The sequence below is a fragment of the Prionailurus bengalensis genome, chromosome B4, assembly GCF_016509475.1.
Source record: "Prionailurus bengalensis isolate Pbe53 chromosome B4, Fcat_Pben_1.1_paternal_pri, whole genome shotgun sequence".
NCBI classification, from domain to species: Eukaryota; Metazoa; Chordata; class Mammalia; order Carnivora; family Felidae; genus Prionailurus; species Prionailurus bengalensis.
The window spans coordinates 63,639,269-63,660,238 of NC_057358.1; the positions used below are offsets into that span (position 1 = coordinate 63,639,269).

The window sequence follows — 20,970 nt, forward strand, 5'->3', positions numbered from 1 at the left end:
TAAATATAACAAAGAGTTGTGTTCTACTTAATATCTGTTGTGCTGTCTTTACCAAAGATGAGGCTAGGCCCCACAGTATTAATTTCCAGAAAAATGGTATCTCTGGTTATTTTGGTATTGGCTAACAGTTTAGAGAAACAACTACACTGTGTTCTATGAAGAATCAATGTCAAAATGCCAGTGCCTCAGGCATTTATACTTAGAAAAAGTACCATGCTACTCCCTCCTTGCAGCAAACTCAGACTGGAATGAAGTTACTGTGATACAGAAATACTACAAAAGGTCCAATGTGACCCATGCCATTTTGGCGCAGGTCAAAACTAAGTCACATCATTTTTCTTTGGGGGAGGCAGTAAGATGGGAAAAAAGTAAGCTAGAGAGTAAAAATGATCTGGATTTAGCCCTCTGAGACCCCCTGCAAAACTTTGGCTAAATCATCTCTGTAAAATATGATTAAGAACCCTCACTGGACGCATGTAAGCATGTATGTGAAAGTAACATACATGAGCTATCTAGCAGGTATCTACTATATATTAATTTCTTTCCCTTATAGTACCATATCAGAGTGGGATCTTTTGACTCTATCTTTAAAATACTCAAAAAGAACTACACCTATCAGTGTCTCAGTCCACTGTTAATTATTTCTGTGCCTATTAGGCCTGATCTCTGATTTGCTCACTTTGGGGCACCCTGATTTTTATAATCACAGAGTTATATTCATGGAAGCCCAAAATATTACCCAGGTTTCCAATCAGGGCCCTTCCTAAATGATCTGAAAACTATGACTCTAAGAATCTTTAAAGGGACTTATAACTACCACTGGTAACTCATTACATTAATTCAAATTCCTTAAAAAAATTCCTACTAATGCCTAAATGATGAAGTTACTTTCCCTCTTTACTTTGTGATTATGTTAAATTACAGGCCCATCATACAACAGTCCTTGAAATATCAAAAGTGTAATCATGTTCCTTCTATCAGGCTCCTCTCCAGGCAAACCAAGAAATATTATTGTTTATCAGAGCATCTATGTATTAATTAATACAAATCCACAAACAGCTTAATAGTAGGAAAATAAAACAGGCTTTGAGGGACATGTGCACCCCAATGTGTACAGCAGCATTATGTACAATAGCTAAATTATGGGAACAGTCCAAGTGTTCATTGACTGATGGATAAAGAAGAGGGTGGTATGTAAATACAATGGAATACTACTCATAAAAAAGAATGAGATCTTGCCATTTGCAACAACATGGATAGAGCTACAGAGTATTATGCTAAGTGAAATAAATCAGTCAAAGACAAATACCATATGATTTCTATTCATATGTGGAATTTACGAAACAAATGAGCAAAGGGGGAGAGAGGGAGAGAGAGAGAAAGACAGAGACAGAGACAGAGACAGAGAGACAAACCAAGAAACAGACTCTTCACTACAGAGAACAAACTAATGGTTACCAGAAGGTAGGTGGCTGGGGGGATGGGTAAAATAGGTGATGGGGATAAAGGAGTTCACTTGTGATGAGCACCAGGTGATATATGGCAGTGTTGAATCACTATATTGTACACCTGAAACTAATATTATACTGTATGTTAACTAACTGGAATTTACATAAAAACTTAAAAAAAAAAAAAGAAAATGAGCTTTGAGGGTCTGTTGTACACTCTTATTTGCTGTAGGGACTCTATGCAAGTTACTTAACTTTTTTGAGTTTCATTTTCCACGTCTATAAAATGAGGAAAATATTATCTGTCTTATATAGAATTGTTTATTTAAAACATTAAATGAAATAATGTTGACATTCAAAATACAGTCACTATTGTCATCTTAATAAAATAATATAGGGGCGCCTGGGTGGCGCAGTCGGTTAAGCGTCCGACTTCAGCCAGGTCACAATCTCGCGGTCCGTGAGTTCGAGCCCCGCGTCGGGCTCTGGGCTGATGGCTCAGAGCCTGGAGCCTGTTTCCGATTCTGTGTCTCCCTCTCTCTCTGCCCCTCCCCGTTCATGCTCTGTCTCTCTCTGTCCCAAAAATAAATAAACGTTGAAAAAAAAATAAAAAAAAAAAATTAAAATAATATAAAGCTAAAGGTAAAAAAAACAAACTACATACCATGTTCACTGCATCTTGATCGAAAGGATTCCATTCTATATTCTCAGGATAGTGGGCCAGAACTTTGGATTTGAATGTTCTTCTCAAAGGACTCTGGTCAAAATTTTCACCTACAACAAATAATTAATAATTAGTTATATCTAGAATTTTTTCAGAAGCATGCCAAAATTTTATTTTTACTTTGCAGATGTATTAACAGATGATGTTGAAATCTGATTCAATTTCTACCTCTAACAGTCTGAGCGGTAAAATTCTCAATGGATGACTGAAAAGGAACTGTTAATAAAAAGATCTGCATTTAAAACTTCAGAATCTGGGGGCGCCTGGGTGGCTCAATCGGTTGAGCATCCAACTTGAGCTCACATAATTATCTCACCAACCGTGAGCCTGAGGCCCATGTCAGGCTCTGTGCTGACAGCTCAGAGCCTGGAACCTGCTTCGGATTCTGTGTCTCCCTCTCTGCCCCTTCCCTGCTTGTACTGTCTCTCTCTCTCTCTCTCTCTCTTAAAAATAAAATAAAAACATAAAATAATTTTTTTTTAAACTTCAGAATCTGAATTTCAATATCCTGGCTAGACAACGGTACTAAAAATCAAGATCTACTACAAATAAACTTTGCTGTAACCTAATTATTGTTCTTATTTCAATATGTGGTGATAAAAAAAATGTCTATTTAGGAACATTAATTTACTAAAGAAACATCTTGAATTAAGCTAATCATACTTCTTCTGATCCTGAAATTTTATACATGAATAGACACAATGCTGCAGTGCTCAAAGGAGGCAATTTTGCTTCAGCTTCCACAGAAATCCCCAACAAATGTGACTGCATCCAGGCTTTTATAAGTAACAGAATTAACAGAATTAGAAACATCATCACTGAGTTGTCTAGTTCAGTAGACAGAACATATTAAACACACTAATCTCTGAAAAGAAACAAGCTATTCTAAGCCAAATTCATCACCTGTCAAAATTCTGGAAAGATAAAGGCAGGCTATACTTTGATTATTACATATGTATATATAAAAAACAAAACTCAATAATGAGTTGTCAAGCTCAGTTCTTTCTCTCCTTGACCAAATTATTTCCCATAAGACCTGTTTCCCCCAAATGCCTTAGTTCCATAAAATAAATTAATGTGGATGGCTCTTAAATTCTCAATGTCAAAAAGTTGAGACTGGAGAATTAGAAGACCTTAGAGTATCATTCTGTCTTCTGTGTTTTTTCTAAAGTTCTAATTAAATGCAAAACATGAAGTACCAGTATTTGTACAAGTAAAAATAACAAGTAATTTATAAATCATAATGGGGCATCTAGGTAGACCCAGTTTCCATTGTGGGTAAAAATTATGAAAAGATGGATAGTAAAACACCTTTTAGTGCAAAACTTAACAGATCACAGAAGGAGGGAAAAGTCACACTCTCAAATCTTGTTGGAAACTGATATAAAATACACAGCTTTTCTGAATAAAGGAACATAGTTTAAATTTGGTGCAGCAACTAGCCTACTGTTTCCAATTTGAGCCCTTGGCTAATGATCATTTTCCTCTGTATTCCTCTTATTTAGGCAAACACTTCATCTCTCTTTCAACTCCATATTTCCGCCTTCTAAATGATAGAATAGAGAACTTTCACTTCGAGAAGGAAAACTGTCAAAAGTGTCCCTAGGGACAGTTTATGAGTTTTTGCAACATACTTCTGGAATATGTAAGGATCAACAAAGTCAATCGAAAAATGTGGAACTGTCCATGAGTCAGTATGCCTGAAGAGTCAGGGTTCAGAATGCCCAATTTCAGGAAGGGTATATGATATCTTTAAACTGATTCTAGATTCTCATGAAAACACTAAAAATTTTTAGATATTTCACTTCTACATTTATTAAAAAAAAAAAGACTACTTTTCACTTCACTTTAAGTCACAGAAAACACAAAACAAAAATTCTCTCTTGATTCTAAAGTCTATGCTGCTGACTTTGCTTACTGACACAGGAACAGGATATCCTCAGATAATACACATCAACCAAGAAAGCCTCTCTCCTATACCCACTAAAACATACCAGAAATGTGTATTTTTATCATAAGTATAAATAAAATATGAAACACCGTGGAGGCAAAAGAAACAGCACATAATGCAAGATGCAATTCCTTGCAACACTTACCTTTTAATGAATTCCTGCCTAAGTTGGTTAAAATAGTAACATTATCTTCATTCATATATCAAGTTATTAATGGGACAGAAAATAAATCAGAAAAAGTCATGACAGTGCTATTTTCAATATGATTGTTCTCTTAACTAAGGAACACCACCTCTTGAAGCACAATGAATCACCCAGAAGAGAGATAAAGAAGGAAAACCCTTTTTCAGAGAAAAAAATTTCACAAAAACAGAAGATGAAAAAACTCACGAAACAGAAACATAAATCTAATCAAAGCAAAACAGAACCACCACCATTGCCACCACCACCGTCACTTATTAGACTGCCAAAAAGGGGAGCAATAGGAAAGATCACTGCTGTATATACAGCTGTCTTGGCAAATATTACTTTGAAGTAAATTAAGGGAAGGACCAACTATGTAGAAATTCTGATAACATATTAAGGGTTTAGAAATGAGTATATGTAGCTATTACTACACCTACCAGCCAAAGAAGAGAATCTCGAAGATGCCTTTTGTAGATGAGAGGTAGGGGAACAACCTATTCTTCTCATTTTGAATCCATGTTATATGAACCCCTAACTTGGAATTTACTGCTAGAACTTGGCAGGAGAAATGAATCTGTCTATGAATTTGGGTTCCCAGGCAACTGAAATTATATATAAGCATCCTTAACTTAAAATCCACCTTTTAAACATTGTCCTGAAATGAACAAGGATTTTAAATTTGTGCAGATATTAATATGCCCACTACAAATACATATAAACTTAATTCCAAGTCATATTGCCAAGTATCCTGCTACTAAATTTAAGCTGCAATTAAGCCTTTTCTCCCAAGAAAACAAGACATATCTGCCAAGAGAGCTTAAAGACTAGTGAATAATTTTTTCAAGGCTTGAAGCAAATGAGGTCTTTCCAAAAATTAAGATGCAGACAAGAGAACAGAAATACAAAATAATACCTATGTTTTTGCCCAAGCAAAACCAAATAAAAAAACAATTATGATGGGCTTGAGGTGAATTAAAATAATTTCTAACATCTCAACTTTTATTTTTACTTTTATTTTTATTTTTACCTGAAGTCGTATTTGCAGCATCTTGGCTCTTGCCATGACGATCTGCTTCTAGCCATTGGTACAAAACTACATAATGTAACAGAAACAAAAAACTTTATAAACAAAGAAACACAAACACAAAAACAAAATGACTTTGAAGAATGGAAAATGAGAATAAAAAATTAAACAAAAGCAATTAAACATGAGACTTTAACATCAATGGAATGTAGCTTAACACCAACAGCATGTGGTTTATAAGCTATTAGTAATAAGAAAGCAAAGAGAACAGGTAATTGCATCAACATAATAAGTGAAATACTATTTAAACATCTGTAACAGTTATTCATATGGGAAAAAAGCACATATATTCCTCCTGATGCTGATTTAAAGAGAAGTATTAGGAGAAAACTAATGTTTCCATAGTCAGATATAAAAAAATATGATAGATGAAATGACCGACTTTAAAAATTACATCCCAACTTCTGTGTACCTATCAGAATGGCTAAAGTCGAAAAAACTGCACCAAATGCTGACAAATATGTAAAGTGACAGGAATTCTCACTCCTGGTGGGAATGCAAAATGGTACAACCACTTTGGAAGACAGTTTTGCAATTTCTTACAAGACTAAGCACAGTCTTACCATATGATCCCATTGCTCCTAATACCAAGAGGAGCAGCCTACAGTATACCTGATGAATACTTGTCACAACTATCAAGGACATTAAAAACAAGGAAAGTCTGAGAAACAGTAAGAGGAGCTTAAGGAGATATGATAACGGAATATAATGTAGTACATTGGATGAGATGCCCCAAGAGAAAAAAAGTACACTAAGTAAACACTAAGGAGATCTGACATATATAGAGTATAATGGGCTGAAAGTATGCTCTGTAATGAGATTCCATTTAATCAACAATCCCTTTATGTGCTATTAACTAGGAAGTGTCAACTCTTGAAGGAAAGTTTACTACACTAAGGACACAGGCTATTAGAAAATTCACACTAGACCTCTCTAACTTAGCAGCTTTGAAGAGTGTTAAAACTTCTGAATGGGTTACCCAGATATCTACAACTTTTAGACATTCAGTCTTCCCTTTGAAGAGCTAAATAATGACAACGTAGGGTCCTAAAGGCCAGGGAACCTTCCTATCCATACCTCAAAAGTCTGAATTATCTCAAGGCAATTACAAAGGCTAAACTTCTAATCTGGGGGGCTATTTGACCACAGATATCGTGAGAGTTCTATATCCTCATCAAGATTTGCCGAAACTTTGTACACTCTCCTTTCGCAAAACAGCAACAAAACAAAGAGCTGGTGAAGGTGCCCATGGAACTCGTGAACTGAAGATAAAGGAACTGATCCATTACAAAGGCCAAAGACACCCTGAAATCACCAAGCAAGTTATTTGGATCTTTCCAGACAGTCAGATGCTGAACTGACATTTGTCATCAGGAATATATGGCCCCTAATGGACCTCTGAATAGCCCTCACCCATATACCCAGTGTGCAAGGTCACTGGCTGAGGGTGCCCCAATGGGCACACAAGTCAGTGCACTCCTCCAGGATATCGCACACTCCTGGGAGGCAAACAATTGTTATGACTGGGACCAGCAAGGAAGAATTTGAGAAGCAGACCTCACTCATTAAATATATACCTATTTTTTTTTTTTGCCTTTGTAGTTTACAGGAATAACTACTCATTAGAGTAAAGAAGTAGCAGAGTAGAGAAGTATTAGACCATGACAGAAAAATCTCTGCCTTTGTCTCTCAAAAATAAATAAACATTAAAAAAAAAAATCTCATTTGGAAAAAAAAAAACAAATATGGACTTTACAACTGACAATGAATATCACTCTCACAAAAATGAGATGCAAAGTGGGGAAACTAATCCATTCACTAGTCTAACAATTCTGCCTAGCTCTCGTCTAAAGGCTATTATGCCCTGATCAAGGTAGAAACTCTTGGTTGCACTGAGGGTATCGTTAGGAATATTAACCAGTAGTTCAGTTACTTCATATAGACCCTGTTTCTGGTTTTACCAAAGAAAAAAAGAAAAAATATAAAAAGTATTCCAGATCCACTTACACAGAGAATTATACATAAGCAAAAATCTTTTTAGATTCAGATATTCAATTATTTTATCCTTGCCTCCAGATTGCCAAAGTCCGATTATCCATGGTCTAAATATTTCAGAGAATTTCCAGGGAAATAAGTGCATCTGCTTCATGCAAAGCTACAATGTGACTCACCATTACATCAAATTTGGATTTCAAAGCTCACTTTATAACACATATATTTTAAAAGATAATGTAATAACTAAAAAAAGAAATATGACAAATATTTTTACCTAACATACTAGAATGTAAATGGGTAGTTCTAAAAGGACTGAGCTCCAAAAAATTCTTAACTCTCATAAAGCATCTGAAATATGTTACAATACACAGTCTGCTACTATGTTTGTAGATGATGTTAGAATACCAAGAATAACCTTTTTTCACTGTGGCTGGAAGCATAAGATCTGACTTTTTGGTGGCTCCATGCTTCCTCTCATTTGGCACTGAGAGTAGGTACCCATAGCTCTGAGCCAGTGGTGAGAGATTTCTATAGCCTGTGCATGGGGTTGCAAGTGGAGAAGGATTTGTGAGATGTGTGAGCACTGGAGCTATTTCTCGGCCTGAGTGGTCCCGTTAACCCCTTTCTCTGAACCTTCCCACTCTTTCACTCTTCCCGGTGAATCCCCTCCCTCATTATCCATTTCCACCATAGCCTGTGTCTGACCACAGCATTTTCTCCACAAAACAAGGACAAGCCTCACGGTATTTCCCCATCCTTCTGTCCCCAAAGAATACCACAGAAGTCTAGGTGTTTTAAAAAAAGCTTGCTGATAGGAACAATGACAACAGATGAGAAGTTAAAAGGTAATCTCTTTTGTCCTGTCTCTTTTCAATTTTATTCCCTTTCCCTCCAAAGGGAAAGTTTAAAAACACACAGAGATACACATAGGTAATAAATGGTTGACAGAATATTTAGGGTCAAGAAAATTTTCCTATTATTTTGCTAAAGGTGATAGGAGGAAGTAGGATGCTGCCTAAGAAATCCATGCTGAGGCAGAGAAGGGAGAATGTGGTGGTGAGGCAATTTTTCTCCTTCCCATGTCTATCCTTATAGGTTCCCAACTGTTTGTCTCTAAAAACCCCTGCCTGAATTGACATGAGTTGGAGTTGGAGAGGGAATACTGGACAGCAGTAGATCCTACAAGGGAGACTGACTAGGGAAAGGGAAGCAGGGGCAGGGCAACTTTACACGTTGGTTAAAAAAAAAAAAAAAAGGAAAAAAAAGGAGCACTCCTCTGACATTCACAGAAAGCCATTTCCTATACATGCATTTTCTCTTCATCACATGTAATTGTCCTCTTCAAAACAGTTCCCCCAGGAGGCTGCATATTCATTATTCATTCTAATGGTTCTACCACAATTTAAATAATTTTTGAGCAGGTGACACTTAAGGTGAGACCTGATGAAGTAATAATAATCATCATAGTTAACATATAGTGCTTACTATAGGGCAGGTGTTATTCTAAGTATTCTACATACATTAAAGCATTTCATCATCACAATTACTCTATAAGGTAGCTCCTATTTTACCATTTTACAGATGTAGGACCTGAGGCACAAAAAAGGTTAAATAACTTGTCCAAGGTCAGACAACTAGAAAATTCAAACTTACACAGTCTGGCTCCAGACTGTGCTTTCAATTCTACATGTGAGGTCATCTCAGAAAAGAATATTTCAGGCAGGGGAAACAGCAAGTTCAGAATCCCTGAGGTGTCAGTGAGCTTGTCATGGCTGAGATGCAGCAAGGAGGACAGTGCAATGCATTTGAGTGAGCTGGTAGAAGATGAAATCAGAGAGGTAGCCAGGGCCAGATAAGACAGGGCCTCACAAGCCTTGGTAGAATCTTTCTATCTTGTGTTAAGCATCACGGGAAGTAACTGTGGAGTGTTTTAAACAGAGAAATGACTTTGTTTTAACAAGCTCACCCTGGCAGCTCTGAGAAGAGACTGTGGAGGGTTAAGAGTGGAAACGAAGATACCAGGTGATTAGGAAACATGTTTTGAGGACATAAAAGATATGATTTGCTGACAAGTTAGATGTGAGAGAAAGGAGTAGTCAAGAAGATATCACAATGCCACAGTTTCTGGTCTGAGCACCTGGATGAATAGGATAGCTATTTACTGAAATGGGGAATAATGTAGAAGGAGAGGGTCTTACTGAAGGGTTGGAAGGCTGGAATGAAGAATTCAGTTTGGGATATATTAAGTCTATGATGCCTCTTAGTTATCCAAATGAAATTTTTCAGTCAGCATTTAGAAATCAGAATTTAAAATTCAGGGAAAAGTTAGAAAATTCAGTATCAAATAGATGGTATTGGACATCACAGGGCTGGATAAGATCACTGAGGAAATGAATATAAATGAAGAGAGGCTGGGGTCACAGCCCTGGGACGCTCAAGAATAAACGTTAAGAGGTTAGGAAGAGAATGAGGAACTGGCAAAAAGGTAAATGAAAAATGCAGCCAGTGACGAAACAGAAAGACCAGAAGCATGGGTATCACAGAAGCCAAGTAAAGACAATGTTTTAACAAGGAGAGAGTTGACAGCATGGAAATCACTGGTGACCTTGAGGAGATTTCTGTGGAGTAGTGGGAGTAAAAAGTTGTGTGGAGTTGTTCCAAGAAACAATGCAAAGAGAGGAAGTAGAGGCAGAGAGTATAAATAAGCCTTCTGGAGAGTTTTCCTGGAAAGATGAGAAATGGAAAATACTGAAGGAGAACAAGGGAGGGAAAGGGTTTTGTTTGTTTAAGGACAAAGAGGTATTAACTCATTCAAGTAACATATCCAGAATGCCTACACTGAGCCAGGCACAGTGACCGATGCTGCGGACAGGACTGATTAGTACAGTCCAGTCCTCTGGAGATCTCTCATTCTCCTATCTTGCCTTCCCAATGCCACAATAGAGAGCAGACTTTGCCCATTCCATATGCTATTATGGGGCTGATGCAGGTTGTACTGCCCAGGTAACCATACTTTCTATCCCCAACATACAGGTTACCTACTTTATCCTCATAAGGTTATAAACAGGACACTGAATCCCTTGAAAACTACATTCTCTCCATTACATTTTTTCCTCCTGGTACTCCTAGAAATGGCCCCAAACCATTCTCACTTGGATAAGCCATGTTGCACCAGTGTGCAGCCACTACTGGTTCTGGATCTGTGACAGCCTTCAGGTGCTCACCAACATCCATATTCTCTCTTTGTCAATATCCTTGCATCTGGGCGAGGGCCAAATCACCAGTTCTTGCCAATGAAATATGAGCAGAAGTGATGTGTGTCACTTCCAGGCTGAGGTACATAACCTGTCTGTCCTTTGCCATCCATCAGCTAAAGGCAAATGGAGATGAGGCCTTAAAAAAATGAGAAGGTCACACAATGGAGAAAAACTTGGGTCACTGAATGTCTCTACAAAAGAGCCCCTCCCACCCTGGCCTACATTAGATTAAACAATAAAAGAGACATAAACTTTTACTGTCTCAAGCCATTGACAGTTTATATTGTTGTCATAGCAATTAGCTATTTATGTGTTTCTGGATTACCCTGAGTTTTTATTTGTGTTACTGTTGATCTTCTTACTATGATACCAGTCCCTGACTATACTATGTCTTCTGTTCCTTGGTAATTCTCTAGATTGCTTTTCAGTGTGCTCAAATACATAATAAATGCAGTTCTTTAAACATGGGAGGAGAATTTGCCCATTTTTTATGGATGCTCTTACCTTTCATAGAAGCCATATACTCACTACTAAAGCTATTAATCAAGACCAAGGTTTTAACCCATGATGGTCCTGTTAGCCTTTCTAAATACACAACTTCTAAATCTAGTCAGCGATCCTGCAGGTCTAAGTTGCTGGTCACAAAGGGAATCAAGCAAAAGAAGCTGAAGGGATCTCTGAAAATTCATAGACCCTACTGAGGAATAAAAATCAGTTAAAGAGACATAAATCCTGGTAATCTTAAGAGTTTAAGATATTAATATAAGCATATCAACATCAACTTAGTAAATTTTGAATTTCTAAGAAATTCACTGATAAGAACAGATACTACACTTGATCTTAGCCAAAAGGCCAAGAAGCGATAAAAATTCAAAACATACTTCATTATTGATTACATCAAAATTAAAGAGCCATGCTATATTTAGCTAACACCAAATACACTTCAATTACTGAAGTTCATTCACTGGGAGCCAAAAGAGTATACAACACAGTTATTCTATTTCAACTCCAATTTACATAATTTAATCTGTTACTAACCATCTGAAGCTGGCACAGATGTTACCTGTTAAAGGGCATGGACCCCACTAAGACAGCCCTTACTTCAGAGATCCCTAGCCCACTAGCCCTTCTGACATAGTGGCTATACATCTGGGGCGTTCCCATGACTATCAGGTTTGATAATTCACTAGAGCGACTCACAGAACTCAGGAAAGCACTAAACTTATGACTGCAGTTTTATTGCAAGGGATACAAATCCTAAGAACCAAATGAAGACACACACAGGGTGAGGTCTTAGAGGGAATGCAGAGCTTTCATGGTCTCTCCAGCAGAATCAGGGTATGTCACTCACCACCACTACACATACACAACAATGTGTCCATCAACCAAAAAGCTGCACTAAGCTTTGGTATCTAGAGGGTTTTAAAAAAAAATGTTTATTTATTTTGAGAGAGAAGAAGAGGTGGGGAGAGGAGGAGGGACAGAGAGATAGAGAGACAGGGAGAGAGAGAATCCTAAGCAGGCTCTGCACTGTCAGCCACAGGTCCAACACAGGGCTCGATCTTACAAACTGCAAGATCATGACTGAAGCCAAAACCAAGAGTTGGATGCTCAACTGACTGAGTCACCCAGCAGCCCCAGTATCTAGAGTTTCTAGTGGGCTTCATTACATAGGCAGGGCTGATTCAATCACTGGCCATGTGACTGAACTCAAATCTCCAACCTCCTCTCTTCCCCAGAGGCCTGGATGGCTCAAGTCCTCTGGTAACTAGCCCCTATTCTGAAGCTATCTAGGGGCCCTTCATTAGTTACTTCACTAGGATAATGCTCTTACTACTCAGGAAATTCCCAGGCTTCTAGGAGATCTGTGCCAGGAACCTAGGACAGAGAGCAAACAAATTCTTATTAGGCACTGTGCATTCTAAAACAAACACAGAACACAGTAGGCAGATTATTTGCAAAAATAACCTTTGCAATTAATTTGAGATCTAGAGTCCTCTGATAATGATGAATAAACAAAGCACTCTGCTTCTAAGCCATGCTTTTCATACTTTTCCTTTTTTAATAAAATGTGAAACAAGAAAAAAACTTTAATCACTTAAGTACTGTAACTGATATTATAAAACCCTATAAGAGAAATGGGTCCATAATTTTTAGGTTAGTCATCAAAAAAACAGTGCTTAGTAAGTGATTTTTTATTACTCTGAAAAATATAACAGTGATTTTCAAATAATAATTATAGCCAAGAAAACAAGGCTCTAGTTCTATGTGAATATCCTGGGTTCTAGTAGTTTAGGGCAAATCATAATTTCTTTGAGCAAAGGTTTCCTCATACATAAAATACAGATTATAGAACAACAACACGTTAGTATTGACATCTACCTTATATGAGAATCATTTATGCAATGTATTTCTGAGAAAGCATATTAATGTTATTATTTGATGCTGCATGTTATACAATATAAAACAAATCTTCCCTATTGCTAAAGAACTTATTCTCTGGTAAAATGACATCAGGAGAGCCACCCTTTGCTTCCAGGAACAAAAGAAAGGCTCCTAGCATTAAAATATTTATAACTGACAAGTAACACTATAGGGCTAGAGTTCTAAGATGATTCAAACTGAAATATTTCTGCTGTATGACTCAAAGAAGCAGTTATTTGCTCAGAGCCCATCTAGATTTTCCCCTTCGTTTCCATTCATTACTTTTTGCTGCCAATACTCTCGCCCCAAAAATTTTTATAAGGAGTCAGAAACCAGTAACTCAGTTTAGTTTACACAGGGATACCAATGGACATATACAAGAATACCACTTTCTTCCTCGTACCCTCTTAAAAAAAAAAAAAAAACCTGCATAAGAAATCAACAAAGTTCTCTAAAGGAAAGATACACATTACAAAGTAGGAAAAGGAGTATATGTGATTTACTAATGCTCCCCTACCTCACCGTCTATGAAATTATTATCATATGAGCAAGATAGGGCAAAAAAATGTTACTAAAATTCACTGAGAAACAAAATCTTCCTATAAGAATCAAACAGAAGCATTATTATTCCAACAATTACTTGGAGTTTTTTTTGCAGCTACAATGGCTGTGCTGATGTGAATATTGCTAAGTAAGAGTGACCTCAGAGTCTCTTCATCAGTATGCACTTTTATCCAAAGGCCCTCAAGGCCCTCAAGGCCCTCCTCTAACATGCTGAGTGTTAGCTAGAATATTCAGGCTTTAAAATGAACTGCATGGGGGGCATGATCTCACAGTTCCTGAGTTTGAGCCCCATGTGGGGGTCTGTGCTGACAGCTCAGAGCCTGGAGCCTGTCTCAGGTTCTGGGTCTCCCTCCCTCTCTGCCCCTCCCCCACTTGTGGTCTGTTTCTGTCTCTCAAATAAATGTTAAAAACAATTAAAATGAACTGCATGGGATGCCTGGGTGGCTTAGTTGGTTAAGCATCCGACTTTGGCTCAGGTCATGATCTCACAGGTTTGTGAGTTCGAGCCCCGCATCGGGCTCGGTGCTGACAGCTCAGAGCCGGGAGCCTGCTTCAGATTCTGTGTCTCCCTCTCTCTCTGCCCCTCTCCTGCTCACACTAGGTCTCTCTCTCTCAAAAAACAAATAAACATTAAAAGAAAAAATTAGGGACACCTGGGTGGCTCAGTCGATTAAGCAGCTGACTTTGGCTCAGGTCATGATCGTTCAGTTCATGGGTTTCAGTCCTGCATCAGGCTCTGTGCTGACAGTATGCAGCCTGGAACCTGCTTTGGATTCTGTGTCTTCCTCTCTCTCTGCCCCTCTCCTGCTTATGCTCTGTCTCTCAAAAATACATAAATTTTTTTTTTAACGTTTATTTATTTTTGAGACAGAGAGAGACAGAGCATGAACGGGGGAGGGTCAGAGAGAGAGGGAGACACAGAATCGGAAACAGGCTCCAGGCTCTGAGCCATCAGCAAAGAGCCCGATGCGGGGCTTGAACTCACGAACTGCGAGATCATGACTTGAGCCGAAGTCGGACGCTTAACCGACTGAGCCACCCAGGCGCCCCATAAATTTTTTTTTTAATTCTGTAAAAATTTAAAATGAACTGCATGGATTCTAATTCTTAAAATGGTATCAAGGGATAGTACAGAACTATGAAATTATGATCCACATATTCTAGGACGAAGACAACGTGACCTGCCAGATAACAAGGACCTTCCCAGAGGCTGTGATTCCCAAAGCTACTGTCTAGCATATTTTAAAAAGTTAAGTCACATCATCTATGGTAGAGAGAAAAAAAATTTTAATAACTTCCTAAAGTTTTCAAAATTAACAGAAAACAATCAAGGCTAAAAATGAGAGCGAAGAGTGGAATTTTTCTCTTCCCTGTAGGAAAAACAAAGTCTTCCTCCCTCCATCAGACAAACATAAAAGAAAGCCCTCAAGATGATCTCAAGCCCTGAGTTTCAAATCACAATTCCTACTATCCACCAAGAATCTTGCTCACCTGTTTCAGTTACCAGCAGCCTTGACTTAATACTTGCGAAACTGAATTCCTCTCCCACGAAGCTTTTCCTCTGTTAACAGTGCCACAATTCATGCAGTTACTAAGTACTGCTATCTACTTATTCATCCATGAAGAAAAAAATCAACACTAAAAGCAATCCTATCAAGAGACTCATATTCACTGTTTTTACTCCAGAACTCAGAGTACTATCTGGTTCTCCTCTTCCTCCATCTGGACCCATCTCCTTTCCTTCCGTATTCAAATAATCACTAAATTTTGCAGTTTATACCTCCTTAACATCCCTCCAAATCAGGGTTTCCTTTCCATCTTCACTGCTATTTGTTAATTCTGAGCTTCAAGCCAGACTCAGAATCTTGCTACAGTTTCCTAACTAACTGGTCTCCCTGCCATACACTGTACACTGAACTCCCCTTCTAATTCATGTCATTCTCTCTGTTCTCTCTGTCCCTCTTTTTCTTTTGTCAACAAGTATTTTTTTAATGTTTATTTCTTTGAGAGAGAGAGTGTGTGTGTGAGCAAGGGAGTGACAGCAACAGAGAGGGAAAGAGAGACTCCTAAGCAGGCTTCATGCTCAATGTGGAGTTTGATGCGGGACTTAATCTCATGACTAGTCCTTAAACCTGGTAGGGCCTCATGACTGTCTCAAATGAAAGCCTATAGCAGAAGTGAGACTGTGGTTTGCAAGGCTTAATCATATGAAAAGTGCCACGCGTTTCCACCTCACTCTCTTGGAATACATGCCCTTAGAGTGTAGCTACATACAGTGCTGTCAGAAAGCCCAAGCAGCCTCTGGAAAAGCCCATAAGGACAGAAACGGAGGGTCCTAGCCCTTATTCCTTTGTTGGACAAATATATTCTGAGATGGTCACTTGTGTGGCTTCACAGACTAAGGTTATACCCTTGTGAGTAGAGTATTGTCTCCCTCAATGGAGGTGGATGGACAGTGCCATTGTTAATCAGCTTGGGAAAATACACCTCATGACATGAAAAGAAACCATGAAAGATCGAACTTAGACTGACATGAAGAAGAAACTCTTCTCTCTAGACTTCATTACCTTGAGCCTAGACTACGAGCAGTCCAAATGTGCCTAACAACTCTCCTCACTTTTGGGAAAAAAATAAATATCTTCCATGTGGAAGCAGATCTTGGTTTCAGCAAGGAGGCAAACCTCTATCAGGGAAAGAACACAACTCTCTAAAGAGTCCCAAGGGGCCAAGTGATTCTATGAGTAATAAGAGCAGTCACACTGATATTTTCCTAAACTGGTTAATGTCACTTTCCATTTATGATTTCCTTCTATCATCTTTAAGTATTTTGTGAAGTGTTACTGTTTTCAGCTATAAGAAATAAGAGAGTCCAGTGCAGGAAGAGCAAGCTGTACTCGGCAAGACCAGCTTAGCTGTAGCAGCAATGACTGGTGAGATCCCCAATAAGATTTGGGATTGGAAAGTTCAGCTGCTCATATCCAAGTTGGTCTTCTCTCTTCTCTACCAATTCGTAAGAACTGGGCAGTTATCAAGGGAGCTTGCTTTCAGTTATCTCCATGGGTTTCTCTTTTGTTGCTCCCTACATATTTGTGTTCCATTGGGTTCTGTCCTTGTTCATTTTTTCTTACTCTACATGTTACACTCCACAGTTCACACTACCACCTACATTAATGACTTCCAAATATATATCTCTAGCCTAATCACTCTTCTCTCCAGTTCCACATTTTCAAGTACTATGGGAAATCTTTACCACAGGTTGTTAAAAGCCAACATATTCTATATGCTCTTTTAAAATGTTTTATCTTTTGAGAGTGAGCACGCACGTGGGGGAGGGGCAAAAAGAGAGGGGGACAGAGGATTCAAAGCAGATTCCACATTCACAAGCTGACAACAGCGAGCCCAACATGGGGCTTGAACTCATGAACCACAGGGATCATGACCTGAGCTGAAGTCGGACGCTCAACTGACTGACCACCCAGGCACCCCACAATGTATTCTAATTTGAACTCCTCGTATGTCCTTCAGACTACCTCTTCTTTCTCTATTCCTTTGGACTCTTCCTTCTCTTTAAAAAAGGCTGAGAAAGGGGCACCTGGGTGGCTCAGTCGGTTAAGTCTCTAACTTTGGCACACGTCACAATCTCACGGTTTGTGAGTTGAAGCCCCGTGTTGGGTTCTGTGCTGACAGCTCGGAGCCTGGAGCCTGATTCGGAATCTGTGCCTCCCTCTCTCTCTGATCCTCCCCTGCTCACACTTTCTCTCAAAAATAAATAAAGATTTAAAAAAATTATAAATAAATAAATAAATAAATAAATAAGGCGGAGAAAAACAAAATGCAATGAAAGAAATTCCTTCTAGCATACAAAGTGTTTTCTATAATAAACAAAGTTCAGTATCCTCATAACATGGAGAATCTTAGCTGTTCGTTTCTGGAGCATACATATAGAATAACTAAGCTTTGTATGACCGTGGGTAAACTAGTTTTTCTTTTTTTCATAAAGGAAAATGGCAGTGATAAGTGAAGTTATGTTTTAAAAATAATAACTATCATAAAGATTCTATTCTTTAAAAATTTTTTTTTCAACGTTTTTATTTATTTTTGGGACAGAGAGAGACAGAGCATGAACGGGGGAGGGTCAGAGAGAGAGGGGGACACAGAATCGGAAACAGGCTCCAGGCTCTGAGCCATCAGCCCAGAGCCCGACGCGGGGCTCGAACTCACGGACCGTGAGATCGTGACCCGGCTGAAGTCGGACGCTTAACCGACTGCGCCACCCAGGCGCCCCAAAGATTCTATTCTTTAAAAAAACTGTTTTGAGTATAGTGACACACAGTGTTACAGTAGTTTCAGGTATATGACATAGTGATTGGACAATTCTATCCTATGCTCACAAGTGTAGCTACCATCTGCCACCACACAACACTGTTACAATACCACTGACTATATTCCCTATATTGTGCCGTTTATTCCTGTGACTTACTCCTTCCCTAACTGGAAGCAGGTATCTCCCAATCCCCTTTATCCCCACACTCCCCTCTCCTCTGGCAACCATCAGTTTGTTCTCTGTATTTATAGGTCTGAGTCTGCCTTTTGTTTGTTTATTCATTTGTTTTTTAGATTCCACATGAGTAAAATCATATGGTATTTGTCTTTCCCTGACTTGTTTCATTCAACTTAATACCCTCTAGGTCCATCCATATTGTCGCAAACAGCATGATCTAATTCTTTTCTATGGTTGTGTCTGTGTGTGTCCATGGTATATACACACCACATCTTCCTTATCCATTTGTCTATTGACAAACACTTAGGTTGTTTCCATTATCTTGGCTACTGTAAGTAATGCTGCAATAAACATAGACATACATAGATCTTTCTAAAATTTTTTTTTAACATTTATTTATTTTTGAGACAGAGAGAGACAGAGCATGAACGGGGGAGGGTCAGAGAGAGAGGGAGACACAGAATCTGAAACAGGCTCCAGGCTCTGAGCTGTCAGCATAGAGCCCGACGCGGGGCTCGAACTCACGGACCGCGAGATCATGACCTGAGCCGAAGTTGGCCGCTTAACTGACTGAGCCACCCAGGCGCCCCCATAGATCTTTCTGAATTAGTGTTTTTGTGATCTTTAGGTAAATACCCAGTAGTGGGATTATTAGATCATATGGTATTTCTATTTTTAATTTTTTGAGAAACCTCCATACTGTTTTTTTCCCAGTGGCTGTATCAATCATAAAGGCTATTTTCAAAATTCTCCTTCAAATGTTAGGAGAAGTGAGCATGACAGCAGCATGCCTAACAGCATTCTTGACTTGCAGAGTTAGGTCTCCATTTGCTTACATCAATTTTTCATTAAAAAAAAAAAAGCCACTCAACCCTTCAATAACATGAATCTATTATTCAGGACTGATTTGTAGTTGGAAGAAATGCCCTATAGTTACTAATATAAAACAATATAAGCAGTATTTCTAACAAATATTGTAAAAGCCACAAAAAATATTTATGTATGTGTGTGTGTATCTCTGAATAAAAGGTAACCCTGGAAGAAGATGATCCATATATCATCACCCAAAGCCCATAATTTATAATAGGGTTGACTCTTGGTGATCTCAGAGTTTTAACAAATTTGTAATGACACGTATCTACTATTTATAGTATGGTACAGAAGAGTACAGAAGAGTTTCACTGTCCTAAAAATCCTGTTCCCTACCTATTCGAATACCCCTCTATGCCCCTAACCCGAAGCAAACACTTAATCTCTTTAGTGTCTCCGTTTTCTGTCTTTTCCATAAAGTCATATAGCTGGAATCATATAATACATATATAGCCTTTTCAGCTTGGTTTCTTTCACTTAGTAATATGCATCTAAGACATCTAATATGCATCTAAGACATCTTCCATGTCTTTTCATGTCTTGGTAGCTCATTTCTCTTTGGCGCTGAATAGTATTCCACTGCATGGATGTATCATAATCTTTTTATCCATTTACCTACCGAAGAGCATCTTGGAAACAACGCTTCCAAGCTTCCAAGTTTTGGCAATTATGAATACAGCTACTATAAACATCTGTGTTTAGGTTTTTATGTGGTATAGATTTTCATGTGGTATAGGTTTTCAACTCTTTTAGGTAAATACCAAGGAGTATGATTTCTGTATCAGACAGTAAAGTGTGTTTACTTTTGCAAGAAACTGTCAAACTGTCTTCCAAAGTGTATCATTTTGTATTCCAACTGGCAATAGAGTTGTGAAATATTTTAACATTTATTAGGTTAGTTAGACATTATATTTATGTTGTCACCCTTGACAACAATGGCTCTGTCATCATTATAGCTACTTTGTAAGTTACTTAACAATGGATTGTATTGACAATAAAAGATTATATATAACTAAGTTATATATATAACTAGACAAAATTATACACTACCTATAGAAAACAGCATTCTGTCTACTTTAACAAATAAACCAATGAACTCTTACAATGAATCTTAACTATTATTTTGAAGTCTGTGAGTAGCCAAAGATATGGACATCCTGGAAATGACATATTTACTTCCTTCCCAATTTTAAGCGAGTAGCAGTGAAAATAGTCTAATCTGCAGGAAACAGAATACGCTTTCTTAGTCAAGAATCACAAATTCTTGGACTCATAAGAGTTCTTACAGACCAAAGAGGGAATCACTTCCAAAGCCCTACCTGGTAATTTCTCTAGCTCAGTGAGTAATAACAACTACTGATCCAATGGCTCAAGCCGAACAGCTAGTCATCCTGGATTCCTCTTTCCCTCTTATTCCCCACATCTAATCAAATACTTCACCCTACTGATTTAACCTCCTATTTTCAAAAAATCTATTTAATTCTCCCCATCCCCACTGCCACTGCTACAGTCTGATCCAATTTCATCTCTCATCTGAATTACTACACATGTCATCACTGTCCTAACTGCCCCCAAGCTTATTTCCCACCAACTCTTACTCCATAATGCAGCCAAGAAATCTTTCTAAATACAAATGCGATATACTCTCTTTTGAAACTTTTCAATAGTGCTTCATCATCCTAAGGATAAATCTCAAATTCCTTAACAGATTTTCAAAATTTTCCACAATCTGAGTGCTTATGTCTTAACCCTTCCCACAGGATTTTCCATATCCTTTATATTCTGTACTCCAGGCATGAAGAAATTAATAGCTGCTCACCATATGTACAATATTCTTTGAAATTAGCCAACTTTTACCTATGTTGTTCTGCTACAGATATTTCCTCTGGTAGTGCCCCCACCAACCCACCCCTACATCTCACCTGTAAATTCCTGGCCTCCCTTCAGATCTAAGTTTATAGGCAT

At 38.2% G+C, this 20,970-nt stretch overlaps 1 protein-coding gene and 1 pseudogene across 6 annotated transcripts in view; both read right to left on the minus strand.

Moving 5' to 3' along the window:
• DENND5B (DENN domain containing 5B) overlaps positions 1-20,970 on the minus strand; it is a 195,057-nt gene that overhangs the window by 116,011 nt on the left and 58,076 nt on the right. For 4 of the 6 annotated variants that reach the window (XM_043562864.1, XM_043562865.1, XM_043562862.1 and 1 more), the window contains exons 2-3: positions 5,338-5,403; positions 2,113-2,222 (exon numbers count right to left, since the gene is read on the minus strand). In XM_043562864.1, coding sequence (XP_043418799.1) covers positions 2,113-2,222; positions 5,338-5,403 — 176 coding nt within the window. The remainder of the gene's footprint in view (positions 1-2,112; positions 2,223-5,337; positions 5,404-20,970) is intronic. The other 2 variants (XM_043562863.1, XM_043562867.1) reach the window with 1 other exon arrangement.
• Positions 11,307-11,510, minus strand: LOC122474198 (annotated as a pseudogene).